Source organism: Lithohypha guttulata, assembly GCF_036872675.1.
Source record: "Lithohypha guttulata strain CCFEE 5908 chromosome Unknown scaffold_9, whole genome shotgun sequence".
Lineage (NCBI taxonomy): Eukaryota > Fungi > Ascomycota > Eurotiomycetes > Chaetothyriales > Trichomeriaceae > Lithohypha > Lithohypha guttulata.
In genome coordinates, this window is record NW_027042758.1 from 330,994 (window position 1) to 356,777 (window position 25,784).

At 47.8% G+C, this 25,784-nt stretch overlaps 5 protein-coding genes across 5 annotated transcripts; 1 reads left to right on the forward strand and 4 right to left on the reverse strand.

Annotated features, from left to right (window-relative positions):
- Positions 1-2,311: 2,311 nt before the first annotated feature.
- LTR64_008455 (uncharacterized protein) lies at positions 2,312-3,442 on the forward strand (the record flags this gene model as incomplete). Its single annotated transcript, XM_064902768.1, has 1 exon — positions 2,312-3,442. The coding sequence occupies one exon, from the start codon at positions 2,312-2,314 to the stop codon at positions 3,440-3,442; it is 1,131 nt and encodes a 376-aa protein (XP_064750907.1).
- Positions 3,443-3,964: 522 nt separating this feature from the next.
- Positions 3,965-5,255, reverse strand: LTR64_008456 (uncharacterized protein; the record flags this gene model as incomplete). The annotated part of the gene is made up of 2 exons (XM_064902769.1): positions 3,965-4,379; positions 4,435-5,255. The coding sequence occupies 2 exons, from the start codon at positions 5,253-5,255 to the stop codon at positions 3,965-3,967; spliced, it is 1,236 nt and encodes a 411-aa protein (XP_064750908.1).
- Positions 5,256-8,556: 3,301 nt separating this feature from the next.
- LTR64_008457 (uncharacterized protein) lies at positions 8,557-10,684 on the reverse strand (the record flags this gene model as incomplete). The annotated part of the gene is made up of 2 exons (XM_064902770.1): positions 8,557-10,572; positions 10,625-10,684. 2 exons carry the CDS (start codon positions 10,682-10,684, stop codon positions 8,557-8,559), a joined length of 2,076 nt encoding a protein of 691 aa, XP_064750909.1.
- Positions 10,685-11,141: 457 nt separating this feature from the next.
- LTR64_008458 (uncharacterized protein) lies at positions 11,142-15,260 on the reverse strand (the record flags this gene model as incomplete). Its single annotated transcript, XM_064902771.1, has 5 exons — positions 11,142-12,176; positions 12,240-14,318; positions 14,377-14,573; positions 14,621-14,996; positions 15,054-15,260. The coding sequence occupies 5 exons, from the start codon at positions 15,258-15,260 to the stop codon at positions 11,142-11,144; spliced, it is 3,894 nt and encodes a 1,297-aa protein (XP_064750910.1).
- A 2,180-nt stretch (positions 15,261-17,440) lies between these two features.
- LTR64_008459 (uncharacterized protein) lies at positions 17,441-25,072 on the reverse strand (the record flags this gene model as incomplete). Its single annotated transcript, XM_064902772.1, has 2 exons — positions 17,441-23,964; positions 24,211-25,072. 2 exons carry the CDS (start codon positions 25,070-25,072, stop codon positions 17,441-17,443), a joined length of 7,386 nt encoding a protein of 2,461 aa, XP_064750911.1.
- Positions 25,073-25,784: the final 712 nt, after the last annotated feature.

Below are 25,784 nucleotides of genomic sequence, written 5' to 3' on the forward strand. Positions count from 1 at the left end.
CCTTCGCTGCAGGCTGTTCCTTGTGAAACAATGGCAGGCAGAATGATATTATGCTCAGCCAGAACTTGGCGGCAACTCTTTCTCTTGTATTCAATGTGTAGCTTCTCTTTCGGTGGCTGCTTTACAAAACAGTGACTGCCTCATGGAATTTATCGTCGTTTGGGTGTCTTGCCCAATGTACTAGCTGCAATGCGCAGTGGCTCAGATAAAACGTGCCAGAGCGTGGCATAGAGGTACTTCGACGAGAGACCGGAGTGAGCCGTGCGCATGAGGTGAGACACAGCTGCTAGAAATTTCTGGATAAGAATTCGAGGCAGAGTCGTGCAGAGGCAAATGGCGAGAGGGTGACTTGCTAGCATTGAGGTCGAGGTTTGATGTTTCCCTCGTATTTGATGTCCCTGCTCGATAAGGCCCCTCCTTCCACCACATCTGTACGAGCAGCGTGAAGGCGCTGCGCCCACACCTTGAGCAATAGCTTCGAACACACCATATTGCTGAACAAAATTGCTTCGAGGATTATCTCGGGTCTATCGCGTCGTTGGGTAGGTACTAGCACGCCAAGGCACCTGTCTGGTTACAGTTTAGCTTGCATAGGCATTAGCTTGCACAATATCAACATGACTTCTTTCTCTGTAGCTCGATCCTTGTCACCCTTTGTCCAGGATGAACAGCAGATAAAAGATTCAAAGATTTTCCTTTGTATCGGCTTCGCAGGATTGTGGACGATAAAGCATGTCAAGAATGCTTGCTCCGAGTTGTACCTGTCGTCTTCTGTCATCGAGGCAATCACAGGCTGAGGCGCAGGACATGCCTGTGGTGAAGTGAAAGATTCTTTTAATATGTCCAGTCACTCTTCTGTTGCAACCAGCATGAAGCCGAACTGCATCTGAAAAAGGTTACTGTCATCGGAATAGGTTCCAAATGACTGGGCATGCGCTCGCTGCTGCGGCATGATAATTGCAAACTATCTCTGTTAGCAATGTGCAGTCTGCCACCAGACAGACTGCACCAGTTCTTCGAAGGTTTAGTGAGGGTGCAGAAGATGCTGTGTAGCAAGCAATGAAAGCCAGGTGCAGCTTGTGTAGAGTCTGAAGGTATACACCCCTCCAACCGTTTCTTCGCTGAACATGGGGCTTCATCTTCGCCTCTCCGGCAGGTACCCGGAAAGGTCTCAAAATGTTCCCACCCCCCCTTTGGGAGCTCGCAAGGCAAGGCTCGTGTGCGGAGTAAGGAGGCATCTCGACATCGTGTTGGACTTTAGCCTGGGCAATCCCTGGTGGCACACTGTCTGACTTGATCACTTTCCCACTACAAGCATAGACTGCTAGGAAGAGAGAATATCTAACACTGTTAGTAGTACAGCATGCTGTATCGACAGAGTGCTTCTTTAGACGTTGTGGGGATGCGGGTGTTGTGCTTTGCAAGCAGAAAAGGTCAAGCCAAACTTCGTACCAGACCTGAAGGCTTACGCCCCTCCAACCGACACGTTTTAGACATAAGACATGGCCTTCGCCGTTGCGACAGGTTCTCGACAACGATCTCAAGGGTGTCCCACACCCCTCCAGGTCCTGCAAGCAGGGTCCAATGACGGATTAAGGAGGCAGGTTTTGGTTCCTTGTTAGACTTCGATCTCCGGCCCCCAGAGCTGCTCAGCTGGCTGACCCAATCACTTCTCACGAGACCACAACACGCTATGCTTGATGAAGAGGTAGAGATACTGACCAAACGCCAGTCGAGAGCCAATGCAGAATAGTCATCGACGTATGTCTGAAGCCTGTGTGGGTAAGAAGCACAGCAAGATCGTCTGCTACTGTGAGCGCAGTTTTTGCTTTTGACAGAGTGGTCGAAAAGAATGAGGATTGGCAAGAAAGACAGCCGTGAAGAAATTAATATCTTGCAGGTGAGCGGATATCACTTAAGTCTGCGCGTGCTTAGTCACGGGTTCAGGCGCTAGTGACTGGTTTCAGCCTCGCGATTGAGTGCAAGTGTAAGTGAATAACGGTCAATGAAGTGAGGTGGACAAAATCGTTTCTCGCCACTTTCTGGTCTGAGCACGAGTACCAAAGATCATGAAGACCGTGTCACTACTAATCACTTGCTCGGATATCATCATCTCACCAAGTGACACCTAGATGTTCGCTCGATTCGAGTGTTTACATGTGCAACACTTTCGACCCGCACTTGTTCAGACTGAGCCGCACGTTGAATATATTGCTTTCATCTGCCAACTGCGACCGAAGTTATCTTCTCCACCACAATTTACCGTCCGTCAAAACCTCTTCTTCGAAGTTCTTAGATAAGTGTTTTCAGTATGGCTCGTCTTATGTCAAGATTAGTCGATAAGAAACGTCTAAGTTCCACTCTCAACGACGACACACCATCCTCGGCTTCCACAAAACCCACCCGCGAACGCACCCCGATGGCAGCAACTCGATCTTCCGCCCGTCTTGTCAAGCTCAACCAAATGGGAAATAACCAGGTAGACAACTCCGATCACGAGAAGAGCGTGAAGGTCAACGGGAAGGCCAAGCAGCAACGTGAAGACATGGAAGCAAGCCTTCAATCACCTCCATATGTCATTAGTCCAATTTCAAATGATCGATCGCCAGCACAACTCATACCATCGAACCTGGTCGTCATGCGGCAACGTCGAACTCTGGTTGTTCAGGCTCTCCTGTTTGTGGCTAAGCCTAACGATGTGGACCTCGACACCGGACCAGTCGTGCGAGAAGATGCCATGCAAGAACAGAGCACAAGCACAGGTGTTCTTCGAAAAGACCCTACGACACAAGATGGTCTTTCCGCAACCGAACCTGCCAGCGACAAGCGCCGTTCCGTACCCTACACATTGCCAATGCTCACAACATCTGGCGCTAAAGTTACAGACACATTCAATTTTATCGAATTTGATCTTGGATCCCGTGCAGTACACATCGGTATTCCTCTTTCAGAAAAAGGAAATGTCGTGAGGGGAATCGATGTCAAGAGTGCAGTTTCTTCAGCATACAGAATATCCTTGTCATATGTGAACATAGACACGGAACGAAATGCGTCCATCGCTGGATTTTGGCTCATTAACACGGACGATGACGGACAACAAACTGCTTCCGATTATTACGTCCTGCGCGAATCTATCTCTGACGAGCATGTCACACAATTCCTGTTCGCCCAAGGTCCGGTCCTACCTAAGATCTGTTATGTACTTAAAGCTGAGTCTTGGACTGCTGCTGGAAACAAGAACTTCCAGGTCAAGTTCTGTGACAATCCGTTACACAAATCTACACACCTCGGCTCTCCACCGCTTCTCAATGCTCTGGCCTCAGACGAGCAGAAGTCGATCCGGATCGAAGCCCTTACCAAAGAACTTGCCGAGCTGAAAGTGGTCCACAAGGCAGCCATGGAAGAGCTAGCGACAACTAAGAGGCAGGCTTTGCACGGTTGAAATTATGCCTGGATATCTTTAATCACGCTTCTTTGAATGCTGATAGGCATCTGAGTCCTGTGCAAGTAGTCATTGCTGTGATCATCGGAAAGGGGTGGCTATGCTCAACTGAAGTGCATCGATCTGGTGAAGACGATAACTCAAGTGTTTGTATACACTTTGCACCAAGTCCTTACCTGTCAGGTTGTGAGACCCCCTGCTTTTTGCCATGGTCCACTTGCTTGGGATACTTATGTCCTCCCAAAGAGAATGGTTTGAAACACAAATCTAACTTTAGTACCTATGCTGATCTCCCAGCGAACGAGATTGTCCTGGTCACTATGTAGCGATGCAGGAATACAATGGTCGGCACCGAGTCACTGATCAAATCTAGTTTGTCTAGTATGTGATCATTCTGATGATATTAGACAAGCTATCTGCACTGAATCCTATAGCAGATGTGAAACGAGAACACACCGCTAAATAAGACCTCGACTCTTCCCAAAGGCAGGCGAATCGGACCGCTTCTTGCTAGGAACAATACTACCAGAGTAGCTTCTTCTGATCTGTTTGGCAAGCTAGACCCGCACACAGCTCTTCATCCTCCAAACTCACTTGAGCAGACCCAGGTAGTTTCTGTCGAGCTGGCCAAATCTCTCCACCGGCTGCTTTCTCCAATTCAACGTGCGCCCTGATCGCTTCACGATCGACCTTTTGGAAGTACAGTGGACCCTTTTCGAGGCGAGGATGTAGCTCACCATTGACGATGATTCCAGCATTGAGGTTCTTCTGAACCTGCTCACAAAGAGCTTTGTCTTCTGACACCACACGGGCGTACATTTCACTTATGAGTTTGAAGTCCTTGTCTGATGAATTTTTGTTTCGGAATATCTGGTAGTGCATCGAGGATTTTGTTGGTTCATAAGGCAGGAATCGCTGTAACATCATAAAGTGCGGTCTAGAAGCCTTGTTAGTCATTGACACTTTCCAGCAGAGACAAATATGACACTCACAATACTGAAACCGAGACATTGGGGAAGTAGTATGTGCTGGAAATTCCTAGACCGTCTCTCTCTTGGTCTTCATTCAACACCGACTGATGTCTGATGTAGCCGAGCTCCCCTACCACATCATGCGTCGTAATATCTGCTAAAGTTGGCAGATCTGGATGTGTCGTCGGGCAGTGATAACATTCATTGAAGTTGTCAGCAAGAATCTTCCAGTTGTATGAACCGTCGAGTTGATATTCGTGGTCAAGAATATAATCTTCGAAGTTGAACTGCTTGTATCGTTCTTGTAGGTCAATTCCTGCAAACTGATTTGACCACGGCTCTGGAGCCTCGGACGAGTCAAGATTTATCCAGATGAAGTTTTTGCTGTCGACGTGCACATGAACTGGAAAGAGGTTGTTCTTGGTCTTATTAAAACCCTCTAGCTCGTCGTACTTGGGAGCCTTGGCTAGTTTACCGTCCAGACCATAAGACCACCCATGATATCTGCAGGCGAATATCTTAGCATTGCCTTGTTTGCCTTCAACGACTGAAAAGGCTCGATGCCGGCAAACGTTGTGAAAGCCATTGATCTTTCCTTGTCGATCACGGGCTAACACAATTTCGTATCCAGTAACATCGAACTTCAACCAGTCACCAGGTTGTGGCAAACGTCCGGCATGTGTGGTAAGTAGCCATTTCTTCGAGAAGATTGCCCTTCGCTCCAGTTCGAACATTTCTTGTGAAGTGTACCAACTTGCTGGAAGTGCACGAATTGGACTTTTGTCCTCGGCGACAGAATCGCGACCCCCGAAGCCGAGATAATTGAGGAAAGCAGGAGCCATATTGAAAGTGTTGTGTGAATTGAAACTTGCTGTTGCGCGGTAGTCGATGGTGACTTGTCCTGTGTCTGACAGAAAATTGCAGACTCCGTCTTCTATAACCCCTTACTGCACCATTCACAACGTCCATCGCCTCTCCATATCACTGGTAGCATTGATAACGTGAACCGCAGTCATGGGGTATCCGCCTTCGAGAGCTGAAGCCGTAGTGCGGTGTAGTCGTTAGATTGCCTGTTTTGGACATAATTTCCATAGATAGTGTTCCAAGTTGATCAATACATAAAGGCTCGACAAGAACGAGCCATTCATAAAACAGCCGTATGAGCTCGAGTCTGACTTGGCTGAACATCGACTTTATCATTGAGCATGGCTGGGTCTCGCTCTCTTTTTCTTGACTGGAATTGGCAGTCGCCCCGCGGTCACGGGCTCTTACACTTGACCAAAACTGGAGATTCAAAACATGAACATGATTCGCAGGCCAATCGGAAAGACTCGAAAGAAGCTTTGTCTCGAGGTTACCGAAAGCCACACGGTCGCAATGATCGTGACGCTTATCAGTACTGAAGTCGATCTGGAACTGGTTCGCCAAATTTCATATCATTCGTCGGCGACAAGCTTGATTATTTCGGAACAATTACCGTAGCTCAAGGAAACCTACTCATATCTTTCTCATTATCTCGAGTCATGTCCGCAAGTTCGAGGAGCCGATACTGTCATCCGCTCTCGGTGGGGCTTACCCCGGATTCTGCACAAAAAGCTTCGACCTGAGGATTGAGTCTGCGGGGTCAGAAGGTTTGCATCTCAGTCTCATTCCCAATCCTAACATTGGACGCCATTGTCTATGTCATCTCGAGTGGATGTCATACTGTTCAACCAATCTCTGCTGCATCGAAAGACAAGCGACATTCTGCGTGAATCGGCATGATCTTGATATGCGTGTGGGAAACACATTGAACCATGGAATAATACTAGCTCAGAGGTCCCAATGTTGACATCCGCCGCTCCAGCACCTTCTCAATCCTTGGCGTTTGTGTCTTTGCTAGACAGCTAGTTATCTCTCTGTTCCGAGCCATGTTTGCAACGAGGCCGTCCGGTCCCTCTCTTTGACACACTCCATCGATTTATAGCCTGTCCAACTGGGGCCAAATCAGACGCCTGATACCTCTGAGTATGTTTTTGTCCAGATCACTTACCGTGTCAGACCCAAGCGCATGTTCTATCGCCATCATTACGACTTCCTTCCAGTACGGTGATTGACGAGCTAGAGCGCCAAGCGCGCCGACCCTTGCCGTGCGATTGGAATCTCGAATGATGTGTGAGACAATCAGAATATGAACCTGTGTTGTTAGTTCTGGCATTTTCGCCAAGATTGCTAACTGATTGCCTGGCTCGGCGCTTGTGAGGATGGCACAGGGTAGAGTTTCAAGAACTAAGAAGAGACAGAAAGGTGGTGAACGCGCTCGGCTCCTTGGTAAGAACCGAGCACTGACGCTCAGAGAATTCACCTTTATACCGGACAAAAGCGAAGAAGTTCTTGTCACTACCGCTGTTGGTATGAAGCATGATATCACTGTCTTGCACGACAATTCTCATCTGACAACCGTCGGCGGTACTTTTGATGTCCTCGCTTGTGTACGTGCATGGACAACAAGCTGGTATCTAATTCGAAGCAGAGGCTAGCGCACATACTTTTCTACAAAGGACAAAGGGCACAAGGCGACTTACTACTATGATTAATTTCAGTCCTGGTCTCAAGCTTTTCTGGAATTTCGAACATGATCTCGTTTGCATCAAGAAGTATTCTCAGGCATGACGTAGTAAGGAAACGGTCAGTTTTATCTTAATAAGACTGTGTAACACTTCAGATGTCAACAATGCTCTGGCTACATGCTGCGAAATTAAATGCCCATTTGCCTCCAAGAAAATTCTAGCCCCAAAGCCTTGGATCACCCATTAACGAGCTCGATATGTGTCTACGAAGAGTTCGATGACTTCAATAACCTGGAGGCTATCGATGGCCATCAATCCCATTCTTTTCTTACTTGCTACTCTTTCTACACATGCAGATACTGTGTTCGAAGGATATACAGACAAGAACAGCATGTCCGTGGCCAATTACGAGGTGATCCCGTGCATGCACTTGTAATCGCGAGCAGGTCGCCGCATCACTGCTAGCCTCCGGCATCCATTGTAGACTAGAACGTCGAGCATAGCTTTTTCTGTTCAGCAGATCATCAGTCCTGGGCGACCTGACAGCTGTGGTACTGCAGGTCATCTTGAACGACTCCCTGGCCATTTCCTTCTCTAGCATGACCCATCGAGTCAGTTCTTATCTACCTTTTTAGAAGGATTAAACATTAACGAGCGATAACATGAAGCTTCTTAATGAAATATGACACTCGCTGGTAATTTTTCACAGTGCAATTGTCCGTCGGTCGAGATGCCTGTGTTGAGTTTCTTTCGCGCTGCTTCACATAAGCCAACAAACGCGATTATATACTCTGAGAAAACAAGATGATCCATCCCGTCTCAGCCAGCTCTCTCGCCAGCGTTGTTTCAGCCTCTCTGGCAGATAAAAACGTAGCTGAATCGTCCAAAGCAGCCATGTATTTTGATCGCGTGGACGGCACTCGAGTAGATGTTGATGCAGTATAAGCAAACACAAGACAAACTCTGATAGTATGGATGACAAGTATAGATCACGTGGATATCTAAGGTGGTGTCGCCCAGGTGCAATGTTCCAAATTCCGACCAAACGTTGGTCGTTCAATCATTCACAACTCGAGCGAATAAACACTTCGAAAACGACGTATCCTAGCAAGATTGGCGAAGAATTGGGCGATAGTCCGGTACAACGTCAAGCAGCAACCTCTTTAGGCAGTGACTGTTGCACTCCTGATATAATGTCTGCTTCTGCGAGCTTCTTGCTCAATGCTGTTGCTTTACCATGTGGGTCGCGATAGCTGTTTGTGGTTGCTTCCAAGACAGCAATTAGTGGTTATTTCGCACTTTCGTGCCCTTGTTCCCAGTCAGCAGGCACGCAATCTTATGATCATGTTGTCGCTGAATAAATGACGTTTTGTGTCTAATTTGTTGTGAAAATCTGAAATGTATCTGTTGTTACAGACAGTAGAATATCACCCTCAACGGTTACAAATCAGTAGTTTGCCTAGCATCGCATGGATGTGTTGCCAAGGATTTAATACCAGGCAACATTGCACCATCGCGGACTCATAGATAGCAATAGCACATTCCAATTCATTCCCGTCAACGAGGTTGCGATAATTCCGGAAGACTAACATTCTCAATCACGAGCATTGACGCCATCCATATGCTGTTCCAGCCAAGGCATCATGTTTCGTGTACTTTCCGCACCTAGGCCAAGATCGAATTCATTGAACATGGTGTTCCAATCTTGATGTGATACGTCGAAATCACTCGTCTCCCAGCTCATCATGGAAGATGGTGGTACATCCATATTGATCATGCTGTTATCGACTGTAGATCTTCTGGGCGATCGGCGGTCATCTGTGACCTCAGCTTGGCTGACTTGATCGTGCAGACCATCTGATTGCGTCGGCTGAGGTTGTGCAAACCTTTGTCTTCCAGCTTCGCCTCCATTAGCACGAGCTTCCGCAAGCATCAAGAGCTTCGAGTATGCGTTATACGTCTTTCCGAACGCGGCACTAACATCCTTGGCAGTTCCGATGATCTTTACGACCTCTCTGAGCAGTATCAGATCTTCTTGACTGGCACTAACGATTTGATTGCTGAAAACCGCAACAAATGGCATAAAGGGCATAAAGAGAAATGACATGTTGACAAAGGTTCTCATAGCATTTGTATTGGACTCTTTCTGGACTGCCATCCATCCTTGGACGAGTCCGATCAGTGCTGCTCGTCCAGCTTCTATGCAAGAGGTGTGAAAGAGATGAGGACTGTGTTGGTCAGAGTCGACGTCGTAAACCGCACCTGAAGAGTCCGGAGCCAATTCCCGATATACTAAGGTAAGGACTGAAGAAAAGGCTAGCTCGAGCGAGTGAGCTAGTCCAGGTTGAGAGTATGATCCCTGTTCTAATGCCGCAGCATAGTTGGCTTTGATCCGAAGAAGTCTCTTTACAAAATCGTGAACTCTAGACGTTCGAACGGCCGGCTCTTCTCTTCGAGCTCTTGCTGACATAAGCTGCTCATAAATATCGTACTGCAACTTAACGTAGTCGAGATGATCCAGTAAAGTAACGCCCCACTTGCCTCCAAAGTCATCGGCATATGTCGGAGGCGCAGTACTGATATCGTAATCTTGAATTGTTGAGGTTCTACCAAAGTTGAATGCGAGCGATTTGTCCATGCCGTACACGTACCAGAAAAGCTTTCGCGCTTTGTTGGCTTGCTTATTTATGGAATCTGTATTCAATCTATGATATCCCAAGTCAAGTGCCATTCTCGCGGCAGTGCAGACTAGTTTCCACGCCAGGAATCCATCCGCATTCTCCATGTTCACCGCTGCAGCGGATACAAGCGCGCAAACAGCTTCCGATGAGGAGGGCACGCAAATGTTCAGAATCTGCGTTGCTTTTCCGACATTGTTGAAGCAGACTTTGCTGTTTTGAGAAGCTTGAAGCTTCGTCAACTGCAGTCTCATGATACCCGCATCGTCTAGATCTCGAAAAAGGTGGAAAAGCACGCAGTTCATACTAACCCAGGCGAACACTGAAAACTGCTTTGTTGGAAAGTACACCTTCTGGCACACCTCAGCGAACTCGTCCTCGTCCATTTCAGGCTTGTCAGCAAAATATCTTTGTGGCGACAATCTCATGAATGTCAATAAACGAAGTACATGATCCATTGGTGGCAAGCTCAAATCTGCTAGCTGTGGGTATTGGGAGAAAGCGCAAGATTGAGACGAGGCATGCTCCGATGTGAGTAAATCCTCGGCCTTAGCATCATGCAGCAATGTTCGCACCACGTCCTGAGCAACGCCTTCTCTCGGGCTCGGGCCATTCGAAGTGTATCCTTGCTGACTTAATCTATTCACCCCGGTAGTATTCTTTGTATGCTCGCTCAGGGTAGAGTCGCCTATCGATTGACTTCCACTATCGAGAGTGGCCAGTATTTGTGGGTTAGGCTGTCCATTAGCTTCGACGAGCGCCTCTAAAGTGCTTGATAGTCCTCCAAGTTGCTGACAGATATAATTCAACTTCTCATCGTAACGTGCTGATGGATGAAGTCGCTGTTTCCTCTCTGGACGCTTCGATGCAAAGTGACAAGGGATCTTGGCTGTAACACAACTTGAGCAGGGTGATGACCGGTCGCACTTGATCTATCGGGTCTAAGCGACTGAATGGTGTCTAAGTTATGCCACACGAACACACCTTTCTGCGAACACAATTTACACAAGCAGGCGTACGTGGTGCTCTCTCTTCGTCCGACATTCCGTGGCTGGGTGGATTGAACTGTAATAACTAGTAGGAAAGATGGAACGGACGATAGTTCAAGTGTATATTCGAGGTTGAAGGGAACACGTGTACTGTCCAACCAGAAACATTGAGGTTCCGACCTTCGCCAAGTGCCCGGCCGCTAGGGGCGGCTGAACTGCAAAAGTGGCGAAAATCATGGTCACCCGCACTGGCATGCTGAGAATTGACTTTTCCAGCCTGTGGAGATGTTTCTCTGTTCCTAGCTGCTATCGCCCTGCGATATCTCGATGGCCAACTCTACAAAAACACTACATTCAGGCAAGCTAGTCTAGAGGATATGGCAATCCTATTCAAAAGTTAGGGAGTATATCGAAATATCCGATTGTCAATAATTCCATGTTTTGGTCAATCGCATCGGATCTAAGAAATTGTGCTATCACAAACATGTTCTCAAATATTGCTAAATTGATCATCAGGCCTGGTCCAAAGTTTGCGCCATACACATGGCATAGTACCTGCCCTTGAGCTGTTGCAGCTCTTCGTGGGTGCCGGTCTCTGCGATCTTGCCATCCTCTATCACAAAAATCACGTCCGCATGACGAATCGTGCTGAGTCGATGAGCCACAGCAATGGTTGTTCTAGTTGAAGCCGCTGCGTCAAGAGCATTTTGTACTGCTCGCTCACTTTGGGTGTCCAAAGCAGAAGTTGCCTCATCAAGCAATAGCAGTTTTGGTTTGCGAATAAGTGCTCTCGCGATCGCTATTCGCTGCCTTTGGCCACCTGAGAATTGCAAGCCTTTCGATCCACAAGGTGTGTTCAGACCTTCCGGTAGCGACGATACAAAATCCGTCACATGAGCTTGTTGACAAGCTTCTTGTATCTCCTCGTTGGAAGGTTCATAATCTAGGCCAATCGCTATGTTATCGCGGACCGATCCCATGTACAATGGAGGTTCTTGCTGCACGAGAGACATGTAGCGACGGTAGAGATTTGGAGACATGAGCGAGATGTCGTCCTCGTTCAATGTGATGCGGCCAGATGTTGGGTCATAGAAACGTTCCAACAGTGAAATTATAGTACTTTTGCCACAGCCAGATGGTCCTACGAATGCAGCATATGTTCCTGGCTCGATCTTAATTGAGACGTTTCGCAATACCCTTGCGGTGCTTCGACGCTGATACTGAAATTCAACATTCTGGAATGTGATGAGCGCATCATTTGTGGAAGGTCCGACGTCCCGATTGTCGTCACTTTCGCGAATCGTCGATCTGACTGTCCTCAACCAGAAGATATAGTTCGCACTTCCTGTTGCCTTGGTGATTGAGGTTGTGTACGAAAAGAACTGGGCTGCATTTTGGCCACCAAACACCACTGCAATAAAAATAACAAAGAACTGAGTCACTGTGTATTCTCCTGCGGCGATCAATCGAGAACCGTACCAGAAGCCAAATCCAATGACCAGAAAGTCAATCGATTGGGACAAAGAATAGGGAATGATTGTAATCATCTGCAGCAAGCATTATGGTTAGCTATCGTCCTTTCACTCGAAAAAAGCAATCATGTCACTTACTGCACTCCGAATCACTTTGGCGACGATGTTGTCCAAACTTGAATTGTATGCCTGCAGAACAGAGCTCTCGAGCGTCAGCGAACTGATAGTTTTGATAGAAGCTACCGTCTCAGCGGCCAAGCTTGCACTGCTCGAAAACTGTTTTTCAGTCGATATTTCCAGCTTTTGATCGAGCCGTATCCTGATGTAGCCACCCACGACGATGAGTGAAAGACCGGCACAGACCAGGGTTAGTCCCAATTTCCATCCGAACGCTATTGCCAGCAAGCTACAGGCCAATATGTTGACTACCACATTGACCATAAGTCCAACGTTGGCAGACATCAGCTCCTGTACTGCGGAAGGGGCTGAGGAGAGTTTCGCAGTCAGAGCACCAGAAGAGTTGTCCGGATCGTCGAAAAAGTCTTGATCGAAACGAATGATGCGCTCAACCATCTCTCGACGATAGTGGTGAGTGAGCGCCTGTCCTATCGCGTTTGTGGCAAGGCCGACGCAGAAGTATCCTACGAGATTGCCCAGAGCCAACACGAAGAACATGAGAGCATAGAAGTCGGCCTGTTGCTTTGCTTCAGACCCTCGTAGCGTAAACACACGGATGAGACGAGAGAAAAGCACTGCTTGCGCTGGATAAGTACCGCCGACGATCAAATACGTAAGCGCAAGGACAGCGTACCATGGGTACAGTTTGGAATGTTCTTTGAGCATGATGAAGATGCATTTGGCGAGTGAGTATCCGACTGTGCCATGGTTGCCTTGTTCGGACTCACGACTGGCGCCGATTGACAGGGCTTCGGACTTTGTTCGCAGCAATGATGCTGGCGCGTCAACTCTCTGGTCGATACCGTCTTCGAGATCGGATTCCAGAGCCTCCGCTGTAGCATCGGCTCCCAAGTCTTGCGCACGAACCATAGCTGCGTATAGTCCGTCGCGCTTGAGCAGCTCGTTATGGTTGCCTTGCTCGGCTATCCTGCCATTTACCATGACAGCAATGTTATCCGCTGCCATGACCGTTGCGAGCTTGTGTGCAATGATGAGTGTTGTTTTGTTGGCCGAAACACGATTCAAAGCATTTTGAACGATTCTCTCCGCACGAGGATCCAGAGCACTCGTAGCTTCATCAAATAGAAGGATTCGAGGATTAGATATTATACTCCTGGCGATAGAGATCCTTTGACGTTGACCTCCACTCAATGAATTGGCATTTTCACCAAGTTGTGTGTTGTATCCGTCGGGTAATTTCTCAATAAATGTATGCGCGTCAGCTGCCATACATGCATCTTGCACAAGTTTCATCTGACTCTCTATAGGAAGATCCAGTTGCTCGTCTGCCAGACCTTTTGCAACATTTTCAAAGACTGTGCCCTGAAAAAGGGTTGGTTCTTGTTGTACGAGTCTGATGTTGCTTCGTAACCATTTTGTGTTGAGAAGACCGAGGTTCTGACCATCCAGAATGATCTGCCCGGAGCTAGGCTGGTACCATCGCTCTAATAGGCCGACTAATGTCGACTTACCACAACCACTAGGTCCAACGAGGGCGGTGGTCTTTCCGGACGGGATGAGCAAATTCAATCCTTGCAATACAGGAGCTGTTGGCCGAGAAGGATATGCGAAATGTACGTTCTGGAGCTCAATCGCTCCGTCGCAGTCCAGCGGGCGTTCGCCTTCCGAGGAGAGTGGATCGAGTAAGGATGGTTTGTCGATAATCGCGAACAACTCAGCAGCTGCGGATGAGGCATTTGTCACTGCTTGTATCTGAAACATGACAGGTAAAACAGACGTAGCGCCGAGTGTCACGCTGAGAACGACTGTGAAGACTGTGCCAACACTCTGGATTTCTCCACTTTGAAACATCCTGAAGCCCTGCCAAAAAGCAAGAGCAGTTCCCGACATCACTAAGAAGGACTGACTAGAGAACAGCACTCCATATATTGGCGACTTCTTCCGACCTACTTGATGCGCCTCTTGCAAATATTCGTTATATTGGTTCACTATCTTCTGCTGAGCTCCGAATGCATGGATAGTCTTGATAGAGCTTAATGCATCTTGCGCAACGGTAGCAGCTTGAGAGTAGAGGCGCGTCTGAGCAGCAGGACACGTCAGCAAGGTATTAGCATGACGATGGTGTTGCTCAACTTACAATTTGAGCTTCTATAGGTGCATCAAGGCTTATGCAACCGCCAACGAGCAGGATCATAGCCGGTACTATTGTCATTGTGATCAGAGCAAGCTTCCACTGAACTGTTAGTGCAACAATATACGCGGAGAAGAATAGTGAGGCTCCTGTAATGACTGTGCAAAGTTTTTCGGCGATTCCTTGATTGATGCGGTGACCATCTAGAATGTCGTCAGCGCACATTGCGACCAGGGTTGGCATAACCTACTGGTTGTGACCTGCGTTGCAACAGAGCCTTGGCCTTGCATATCGAACTGCCAGATCTCCTTTCTCAACAGGCTCTCCAAAAATGCCTTTCTGAGCGCATTTGTTGTCCTTGCAGCTGCGATGATTACACAGAGTGTAGCCACATAGCCAATTATGAAGCGACCAATAAACAAGTAAACGAAGTAGAGAACTAGTTGATCTATATCGGCTTGTAACCGCTGCGTGTTGCCCTGCCCGGCAGCGTAATTATTCAGAGTACCAGTTGATGACCCAAAGACCAGAGTCATCAGCGGTAAGGTGGCACCTGCCACGACAGAGCCCAGGATGGCAATCGCGTACAGTAGGCGGTCGAGTCCATCTGCATACTGGAATATCCGCTGCAATAACACACAGAAACATTAGCGAGCAATATAAGCTTGTAGTGGGCAACTCACAAAATAGGCGCCTACGTTGCCTTTGTCTTTGTCCTTATCATTTGTAGAATCTGTTGATGTCTCCGAAGGCTTTTCTGTGTACGGAGAAGCATCCTTGTTGCCGCCTCGATTTGATAGATCCTGTAACGGAGGTTCTTGCTTGTGAGCCTCTATTCCTGTGCTGGAGACACGCCCTTTGGCGACGGCTTCTGTAGTGTTTCCTGCCATGATTGAAAGTGGTGACGTGTGCTGTTTTCTACTCAGCTACCATGGAGTCGTTATAACAACTTGATAGAAAAGCATTCGTTTGAAAGGCAGCACCTGGCTTATTTAAAGGTCGAAAGCTTGGCATGTCCGTCTAGTCCCCTCTGGATGTTCTTCCAAAAGGTGCTCCAACCTTGGGTATTTTGTCAGCACTCGGTGAAAGAGCAACACCCAAAAGAACGCGATTGCATAGAGAACCAGAGGTAAAGGTCGTCATAGAAGAGGATGCGACGAACGCGTTCTGTTGCACCCGCGGGCCCGGGTTCTCGAAATCTCCCGGAATCCGTGAGTGGAACCCAGTCTGCTGTCCAATTAGATCACTTGCGGCTGTGAAGCGCTTTGATCGGAAAACATATGGTTCGTTCAAGTGATATGCTATTAGCCCCTTCTTTCATATTGTAGTACATTAACAGCAACATTCCTCCTGACCATCTGCCTGTTTAAATTGTCTATGACATAGTAGTGGCTTGCTACACTCTCTAGCTTAAAGGATGGCAACTACATCTTTTGCCCACAATAAGAACTCTGCTGTAGCCTTCTGTAACCCCTCTGTCGTTACACGTATTGGTAGTCATGATGCGTAGAGTGAGCAAGTCAAGGTACTTCTTGTGAAGGGGTTATTACTAGAGGTGAAGAGCTGCTCTCGACCGAGCAGATCTGGATACCTAGCACGTCCCATCTGCCATGATTGGTAGTGTATAAAAGCAATTTTGGTGTGAATAGCAACCGTCACTCGTCTCCAATCCAAAACCTGATCAGGAGCACTGATTTTTGCCAGCCCAGGGTAATTGCATGCCTATTATTGTTGGCGCCACTCTCAACTTCAGTGAGCATCCGGGTGCTGGCTACTAATCGAATCATTGGGCACGCCTCGGTCAACATGAGAGACCATCGTCGTTGGCTCGTCGTGAGTGGTATTCGAGCTTTGAATCGTGCGACACCCACATGCCATCTCGATTTTGTGTGCCTGATATTCTCGACAAAGGAGCAATCATAGATCTGTGCGCATTCTTCAGATATCCTAGGTCGACTGCGCTGGAGAATTGCGTCTCCTTTGAAGGCTTGCGCCGCCTGGCGATGTTTGAGCTAACATTGCGAACAAGCTGATAATGAGGTTGATAAAGAGATGCAGTGCCACGCTGAGATAGGGTAATGGTCAAAGCCATGCCGAAACTTTCCACATACTCGAGCTGCTCGTGCACCAAAGCTGGATTCACCACTAAGCAGAGTGCTATGGCCCGTGCAATCCATATATGGATATGCTCGGTCTCGCCGCGGAGACACGCATGGCAGGTAGAACCATACTAGAACTCTGAATCAGATTGCTCCCATGACCATCCACGTTCATGCTCCCTCTCTTGCACGCTCGTCCTTGGTACAGGCAGAAGAACCAAAAGTGTCAGCCTCTTTCTGTTTATCTAGCTATGACCGCTGCGCACATTTTCGATCCTTGCTCTTTCATGGAACTTCCGTTCCGGATCGTGGGATAGAGTTCGAGGTCCGGCTGTATGCAGTCCTGTAGACCACAAGCGTCGCTGACTGATTTCGGCGGGGATCGCTTTGCTGAAGGAGGTCTTCACGGCTTGCGTATCCTGATGTCTATAGCTCGAGCGGGTTGGGAGTCCGGCTCAGCTATAATGCGTAAACATATACTACCTGGAAGGGTTGTTATCTGGTAGGCAAGATCCGTGAGCAAGCGCCGGGGTACTGCTTTAAACAAATGGCCGCACTGCAACGCTGATAACCCGCTTCGACGAGTACCTTCTTTCGTCGCTCGAAGCAGAATAGATTCCTATCACTTCAAGATCTCATGTATGGTACAGTCCTCCCAGTCTCTTGCTTCTTCAACTTTTGCTTGTACAACCTTGTTCGAAATCTCAAGGGCTATCGTTGTACGAGACTTCATGACTTTTACGACATAAGCTACAGAGACTTTACATCTTTTGTATTCATCGATCGAACCGCAACCTTTGAGCTTAGTCAAAGTCCGTGCTTTTCGTGGAAACTTTAGGCTGTTGTTATCATTATTACATGTATGTCCGAGTGAAATCTATTACTTTTGTATGACTTTGCCTTCGATGTGTACAAATATGCAAGAATCTACAGCAGGCAACCCGTCGATCTCAAACGACCTTTATCTCGCCTCATACAGAATCCATGTCTGCTCTAACACCATATCGGACCAATTGCTTTTCCTGTACAACCTCACTGTCCGTTCTAGAATGTGATCCTGACCCTGAAGCTGATTCAGTTCCCACAACACCAAAATCGAGGCCATGGACCTTCTTGAAAACACGGTCGCGATAGCTTTGACTCTGGTACTTCGCAATCCAGAGCATTTGTTCATGCTCGCGCAGATAGCGATCGCTAGAGAAGTTTTCGAGGACATTCGACCTCCCACGCATACCTAAGGCTCGCCTCTGCTCCTGTTTTTCGTACATTCGTTTCATAATAGCTGCAGATTGCTCAGCAGTCGGTCTAAGTGGCAGGTCTGGGGCCTTGAAACCAGCCGGATCGTCTGCGAACTTGGCCCATCCTCCTAGTAAGGCTATGATACTGATTTGTGCACGTGCTAGTGAATAAGGATCATTTGGCGGACAGACAGCGCTAAATGCCTCACCCGTTTTGCTGTCTGTGACGACTCGAAACGAGGCTCCAACATCGGTACATACCACTGGCACACCTGTGAGAGCTGCTTCACCCATAGCGAGTGGAAGACCTTCCGAGACTGACGAGTTCAGAAAGAGCCAAGCCTGTTCGAGCACTTTCGAGGGACTACCAAGTCCTCGCAAGACGACGTAGTCTCGAAGACCCTTGGCAGCAATGATCTCCTGGCACTCAGTAGCGTATGCTGGCGCTCGCTCCATGTCACCATAGATATCGAGACGGTAATCTGAAAGTCCCCACTCGTTGACAATGATGTCGGCAGCCAAGATAGCATTTTTGATGTCCTTGACAAATCTGATATGTGATAGCATGACTACCGTCGGTTTTGCTGAAGTGATCTTCTTGATTGGTTGGAAGCTGTCCATGTTACAGATACCGTTGACGACAGGGTCAATTTTTCGAGCAAATTCTTTACGATGGCACAAAGTTCCCTCAATCGAACCGATCTCGATTTCCCAGCCAGGATTGAAGAAGTCTGCGCATGGCAGGACGACGTCTGCGTAGTGCAACTGGAGAACACCCAAAATTCTTGATAGGGAGATCAGCGATGAGCACACGAATGGCGCATCGAAGGACATGGCTGACGACAAGAAGACAGTGACCTCCCTCCATGCAATACAATGGTCCCAAACATGGAACGAAGAGCCACGCTTGATTTTGCAGATGATGCCATAGGAGCCGGCAGCAAAGTGGTGTGAAGCTTGAACGACATCTGGAATCTTCTCTGGCACTGGTAGTGAGAATATGAACAGATATCTCTGCCACATATCGAGAGCGTTATCAAGGTGACCAAGAGTGGGACGTTCGGCCTCAAGCCATTGTGATAAAGGACGGGTGTTCTCCATCGTCTCAGTAAGCCAAAGCTCTCGCCAAGCTGACTTGACAACGTCACTCATCCAGATATCACTCCAATGGCGGTATGTTTCAAAATACCCATTGAGATCCAGAAGAGCTTTCGTGGCTTGCTCAATGTGGTATGGATGTAGCTTGACAGCTCTCGCACATTGCACAAGACTTGTCAAGATTGGAATGAAATTTGTCCGAATGTCATGGTCACTGGTATTGTGCGACTTCTCCTGCACGGCAGAGTCCAGGTGTTTTTGGAAGATACCATGATTTGGCGTCAGGTAATCCAAGCCCCACAGCGGAAGGATTGTCAACGACTGAACATTCCTTTCAATCTGAAATTTGGGGAAACCATAATCGTTCGCACATTCAGCGACGATGTGCCATCTGATGGTCTTCAAATCGTTCACCATGTCGCGGCGACAGGCTGAGACTCCACCTCCTTCATTAGGATATGTTCCTGTGTCCACGGCGAGCACATGTAACGTATCTCGCTGATCTCGAACCTGAGTTGACGCCCTTCTGGTATTAATCACTGCGTCTCCTCCTGTTCCAAAGGTGTAGAGATCGCTGGTCTTTAGTGCGAATGGAGTCCAAGCACTGATCTCGGAGTCGATATCGACTCTAGCCATGACGGTATCAGCATAGGCATCCAAATACGCCTCAGCTGTGGACAGGCGACCAGTGTCACGAGCGTTCCAATACGTTTGCAGAATGCGATCAGATCGCAGTGTTCTTTCGTCGAGCCAACGAGTCGTGATGGCGTCGAACTTCTTGCTGTTTTTCCAGGCCTTCCACAGGTTGGCTCTCGCAAGTGATGTGGAGATGGGATATTGCTGAGTATCTAGACCAAGCATTCGGGTGAAGAAGTTCCCCTTCAACGAATGAAATAGTAGAATTGGATTGTCGGCGAAAATGTTGCAGTTTTTCGGTTTCTTCAAGATATCGAACCAATCATATTTGATCATTGCCGGCGTTTCAACTTGAGCACCATTCAAAGTCGTGATGATTGCTGGATGTGACTTGTGGTCGTACGTCCATCTGCTGTGGTGAACACGACCAGTCTCGAAAAAGGTTGCCTCGACGACATTTGAGTTGGGAATTGCCTTGTCGAGCTGTTTGGGAGTTTTCCGTGAAGGCACACACCACGAGATTTTGATGGTCATATGTGGAAGGACGTACTCAGCACGTAGCAGCTCATCATCAAATCTGGCGTTCTCTCGATACCAGAATGTGAACCTAGTGAAGTTTCCATCTTTAATATAAGAGCCAGATGCCATATACCCTCGGTCATCATATTCGACGAGTTGATCGTTGTTCGCTCCTCTGATACATCTCCGAGTGACAGGTATTCGAGCACTAAGGCCTTTTCCACCACGAGCATACTCATAAGTATACTCGTTTTGAACTGTAGCCTTCGAGTATTCGACACGACTACTAAGAACAAGCCGATCTGTGTACGAATTTTTCGATATCAATTCCTTGTCAGTCTCGGGCTGAGACAGATGTTGACCAGAATATTGATACAGATCGACGCCACCATTAGAGTTTGTCTTGGAGAAGCATGTCGATACACCATTTGCATCTTGAATAAGAACTCGTTCCTTTCGCTTAGTGACTTTGACTCCTTTCATCATTTTGGACAACTTCGCAAAATGCTCACGATCGTGAATGAGAAGGAGTGGAAGTAAGGCCTCTTGTAAAGCCTTGCATGTGATCCAGCTACCATTGAGAACGACTTTCAAGGGCCAACGTAAAATGCGCGGCTTATCAGACATGACATAATCGAGCTCCCGCTGGAATTCTGGATCAGCCACAATCGAAACGATGAAGAACTTCATGGCAACCCTGATGCTTTGATAAAGCCGAAGGACTGGATTGGGGATGATTCGAGTTATATGTTCGTGCCTGCGATGTGCATGAATTCGGTTTGTTGATGCAAAAGTTGAGGCGGCAGCAAAGGAAGGCTTTCTAGAAAGTGAGTGATTGTTAGACGACTGGTGAGTTCGCAATCTTCTGCCAACCTCGTCGATATGTTCGATAGTGTATACACCGAGATTGCAGCGATGAATGTATTCTGTCAGACTTAAGACATTGGATTTGGTGAGCTTGGACGACATGAAAGCGAAGAACTCTTCGTTGACCTTGCAAGGCAAGCCGAGACACCTTCGAAAAAGGATTGACCTTACGTGCAAGGGCATGTTGTCCCAGTCCTTGTCACAGTCCAGTCCCAGAATCAGGTGATTGAGTCTTTTTCTCTGAAAGAAACTGCCGCTGGTATCGTAATGGCCTGGATATTCGCGCATCTGTTTCTCCATGCTTGCTGACAAATAGATGTTACTGTTGTTGTTGCTAGGTGATATAGTTAATTGCGTCAAGATCGACTGGTCTCGAGGCATTGCCAATATTGACTCTGAGAACGCCTGCAAGATAGTCTCTGCAATAATTTTGCAATTTTGATTAGTTACTTCCACTGGACAATTGTCGTCTCGCATAAATGACATAGGGAGGAAGATATGCAGTTGCCCTTGTAAGCTGCGAGCGATATACCTGAGTTTTCGACCCTCCTGAGAGAGCTCACTGCCTGAGACAAGTTCGACGGTAATGTGTGCTGACTCCCATAGGTCAACAATCCTGGTCATTATATGGTCTATTGAGGTGAATGCACTGCTGATTAAGGGCGATAAGGTTGTAAGATTCTGAGGTGATAGATATTGTTTGACTTCGACTCCCGGATATGTTGAGGAATTAACGCGGAAGATATGATCAACATCTATATTGCACATATCGTCGAACAACTTCCCCATATCTGCAGGCGAAGTGAGGATGTTCTGTGCCAGAGCATCGTTGCAGAAAAATTGAGGAGTCATTGAGTCGGAGCATTTCAATCTCGAGGATTGTTTGAACCACCCGACCTTAGCAGTTCGTAACGACAAGAGTCCTGCAGTCCATGTCGATACTCCAAGCGCAACAACGCCCCAATATGGAAACCATGGAAGGTAATATTTCATCACTGGTCCTGTTATCAGTCCAAGTACGGAAGCGACGAGCAGATCTGGTAATGCCAAAGTCCCAGTGAAGATTCTGTTGAATTGATAGAAAAGCAGTCCCATGTAAGCAGCCCAATAGCCCAGGTACATGATGGTTGCATCAGTATTGTCCTCGAAGAACCACATGAGCGCCGAGGAGACTATCATCGCCCATGCATGCAGAAATCCGAATTTGGTGAGTTTTGTCCAATAGAGTCTTCGTCGTCGGACTTTGCCTTCTCGCTCCACCTCCTGTAGCATGTCTAGAGAATCAACGCGAATCGGATCAAGTTTGTTGGCTCGAGCCCAGAGTGGGTGCGCGACAGCATCGAGGAAAATAGCACTGATAAGATAATACGCCAGTGAAAAACCAACAGCCAGACGGAACTGGTCGCTATCAGCTGCTGACAACCCGACCAGGGATCCGCCAGTGAACAGTGCAACCCATTTATCCATCAGGGCTATCACAAAGTAGAGTACACCACAATATACCTCGTCTCCAGAGTGCCGCCAGTGAACGAAAGCACTATGGAGGCGGAGTCCTTTCTGCATGCTCTGGAGTGTGTCGACTGCTGCCTTGCACTGAAGATTCCAGGTGGTACTGTATGGGAACGGCATTTCTGTTCGAGAATACTTGCAGTACCATGATAGCAGGAATTTCGCTGACTTGTGACCACTTGCGACCTTGAGAACGAGCTGATCCGATGTGGCTTTGACCCAGAACGGTCGTTGAAGCTCTCGAGTGACTTTGTCCATAAGTGCTAAGCGTGGTATTGGGGTTGTCAATACATCGATACCCGACTCGAGCGGCACGTTGATTTCCATAGTTTCTGTATACCAATTTGTGATATCTTTGTCCGTGACAAAAGGTATGTCCAAGTACCAGCTCGACCATTTTGACAGCACTTTCCGGGATCCATTGAGTAAAGCAACAACAAAGACTGCCAGTACACAGAGGTATATTAGAGTATCGTGACCGACCCAAAGAGTGACCAGAGGTGACACGAAGAGTATTGGTATGCACATTGCAACCATGATTCGACCTGATTGGAACATGAATCCAGGTAACTGATAAATGGCCATCGTCGCCAGTGTCGACAAGTAAGTGGTCAGCAGAATCAGATACAGGAAGAAGATTGCTGCCAGGTATGGACCCTTAACTGCTGCGATGACAACAAATCCTAGTATACCGGCACCACAGCATAACGCGACGCCAGCGATCCATCTTGTTATTACAAACATATTCATAGCAGGATATGCCATGGCGTATAGATAGTAACTTCCACCACTGGCTACCCATGTCCCAATTCCTCCTGTAAGGAACAATGAGATCATCAAAGCTGTGGTCGCCATGAACTTTTCGTCTTCGTTCATGTAGGTGCTTAGGTATAGGCCACGTCCAAGGGTTGTCAGCAGCACGATATCCACAAGCGCTGGAAATGCAAACATGCCCAAGAAAGTAAATTGGTAATACATAGGCAGCTTGTCTGCTTCTGCATTGACTTCGAGGTCCACTTGCTTGGATGCATATGCAGTAGGAATTTCAGTTGTAAGGTCGTCGCGCATTGGTGGCTGATGTTGCTTGTAGTAGACGTCGTACCTGCTAGCAAGTATCCTTCCAAATTCTGTAGGTGTTACGTCGAAGTAAGCCTCACATCGCGAACCCAGAGCAAACATTTCAGCGAAGCAACCAGCTTGATCAGGCTGTGCATTAGGAAGGGGATTGCGATCGAGCACCTCGAGATAGACTTCGTGAAAGGCAAGTTTTCTAATGGCGCAGAAAACGGCGAGTGCAAAGAGATCAGCTGCAGCGTCGATACTGTCTGGCTGCAGCATTATGGAAAGTACCTTCTGCAACTGTGATAGCTTCTCAGACTGCTGTTTCATCAATGCATTCTCAATGCTAGCGACAGTCTCGTTGAAAAGTGAAAATGCTGCTGTGGCACTCGGATGTTCACGTCCTTGACTTCGATACCACGATATCCTCGAGCTGATTAGGTCCTCGACAGTAGTTTCGCCGAACATAAAACTGAAAGCATTTTGACGGCGAAGCTGTGCCATCGACGGAGCATCGAGTAAGAGGTACTGACACAAGGCTATGATGCAGTCGCTCATGCCAGGGGCGTCTGTATGATCAGACAGCTGTATTTTTTGTACAAGTGAAATCAAATCAGATGGCGTCAAACTTTGTATGTCCTGCACAAAGCGTTGTGGTAGCTTCCACCTTTCCGACAAAGTGGCATTTTCTTCGGCCAGCGCTACCTCTGCTAGCAAACACTGGGTCCTGCTTAGTTTACAGCTCGACATGTAGGTATGTAGGACAACTGCAGCAATGTCACTGACAGTGGAGGGTATGAAGATATTTAGTGTACTTTGCAATTCGTCCGTGTCATAGACTCCCCAAAATTGTCGATCGGCAGCACTTCTGAAGCCGGACCGTAATCCAGTGAATATCTTGACATTTGCGCTTTCGAAAGTGGTTCCCCTATTTTCCATCAGGGAAATAAGGTTTGCCAAAGCTTGTCTTGTCTCTTCGTCACAGAGCACAAAATTACTGGAAGTGTGCAAAGTTTGTAACTGTTTGAGCGCGGCCCGTAAGGAGTCTTTCTTGACTTCTTGAAGTAGATTGAGCTGTGCTAGACGACGTTGTGCGACAACAATCTCATCGAGATCTTCAGCCGAGCACTCGAGACCAATGGCAAAGCATCCGAGACCACTGTATGAATGACCGTCGATTGAGGTGTCGAAGGCGTTGGAGGAATTTGTTCTCTGAGGCAAGGTCAAGTCAATATCGCCACCATGGAGGACTACCTCGCTGGTTTCGGCACGATGGCGACAGGAGGTAGATATAGGTAACAGCTTAGTGGTAAGTCCTGGAATAAGACCCTCGAGCGATTTGTACATAACATTATCGACTTGTGACTTGTGAGCTATCGTATCATTTGTCTTCCATGTTTGCTGCAGCTTGACGATGTTTTCGTCCTTGAGAAATGCTAAAGCACCTAGGGGCTCATCCTGTATAGTTTGGGTGAAGGCGTCTTCAGCATCTGTAACAGCAGAGCCGGATCCAATCCAGCTGAGTGCGCTATAGTAACGGCACCAACTATAGCTCCGCTTCACAACCCCATGTGCAACGGAGATGCCATCGTCCACCGTGTCCCACATGATGACTCGACCCTCACTTGTTTGAGAATGTTGAGCGAAAGCTCTAAGAGAACGTCTCATATCTGTCATTTGATAATAGTTCCGTCGGTCACCATTTCTGAGAATAGTGCCGTTGCAACATATTAGGCCACAAACTCTTCTCAGGTCCAGTATTCGACATTCTTCTGCAGAGAGAAACTGAGGATCTGAGACTTCAAGATTGACATCCAAACCAAGGTCGTCCCAGAATTGGATGAAAGCACTAAGGACTACTGGCTCGAAATGAGGTCGCCAATTGGCGAGAACAACTCCAGTAAATGGAGTAGTCGCTGCAGGGACAGTAACCAAGCCCTTTAGCATAATGGGAATGATTGCGTTGAGCTTTCGTCTAATGTCATGCTCCTCAATAGTTTGAGCAGTTTCGAGGATTCTGCTGAGGTCAAACCTGCCGAGTATGTGGCGGGACTCGCACATCGTCCTGACTGCTGACAGGACTCTGTCTTGTGCAGGGTCCAGTACAACGATGTCCCATCGCGACAAGAGATGCTTCTGGGCTTGTGTGGGAGGACTGTCAAATGCACCAAGGTAGACTCCGAACGATTTGCATGTGACCTTGGGTTGTCCTCTATGCAGGCTGATCCTGGGGAAATCGTGTGCTTTCAATGCTTGTACGACTGACTCCGGCACGTGAGGATGATCGCGTCGATGTCGTCGTCTTCGCTGAGTTTGTTGCCATATGATGAAGCACAGATATGACACAGCAACTAGTAGAGTCGCAGCCAATATCGAAAAGAGCAGCTTA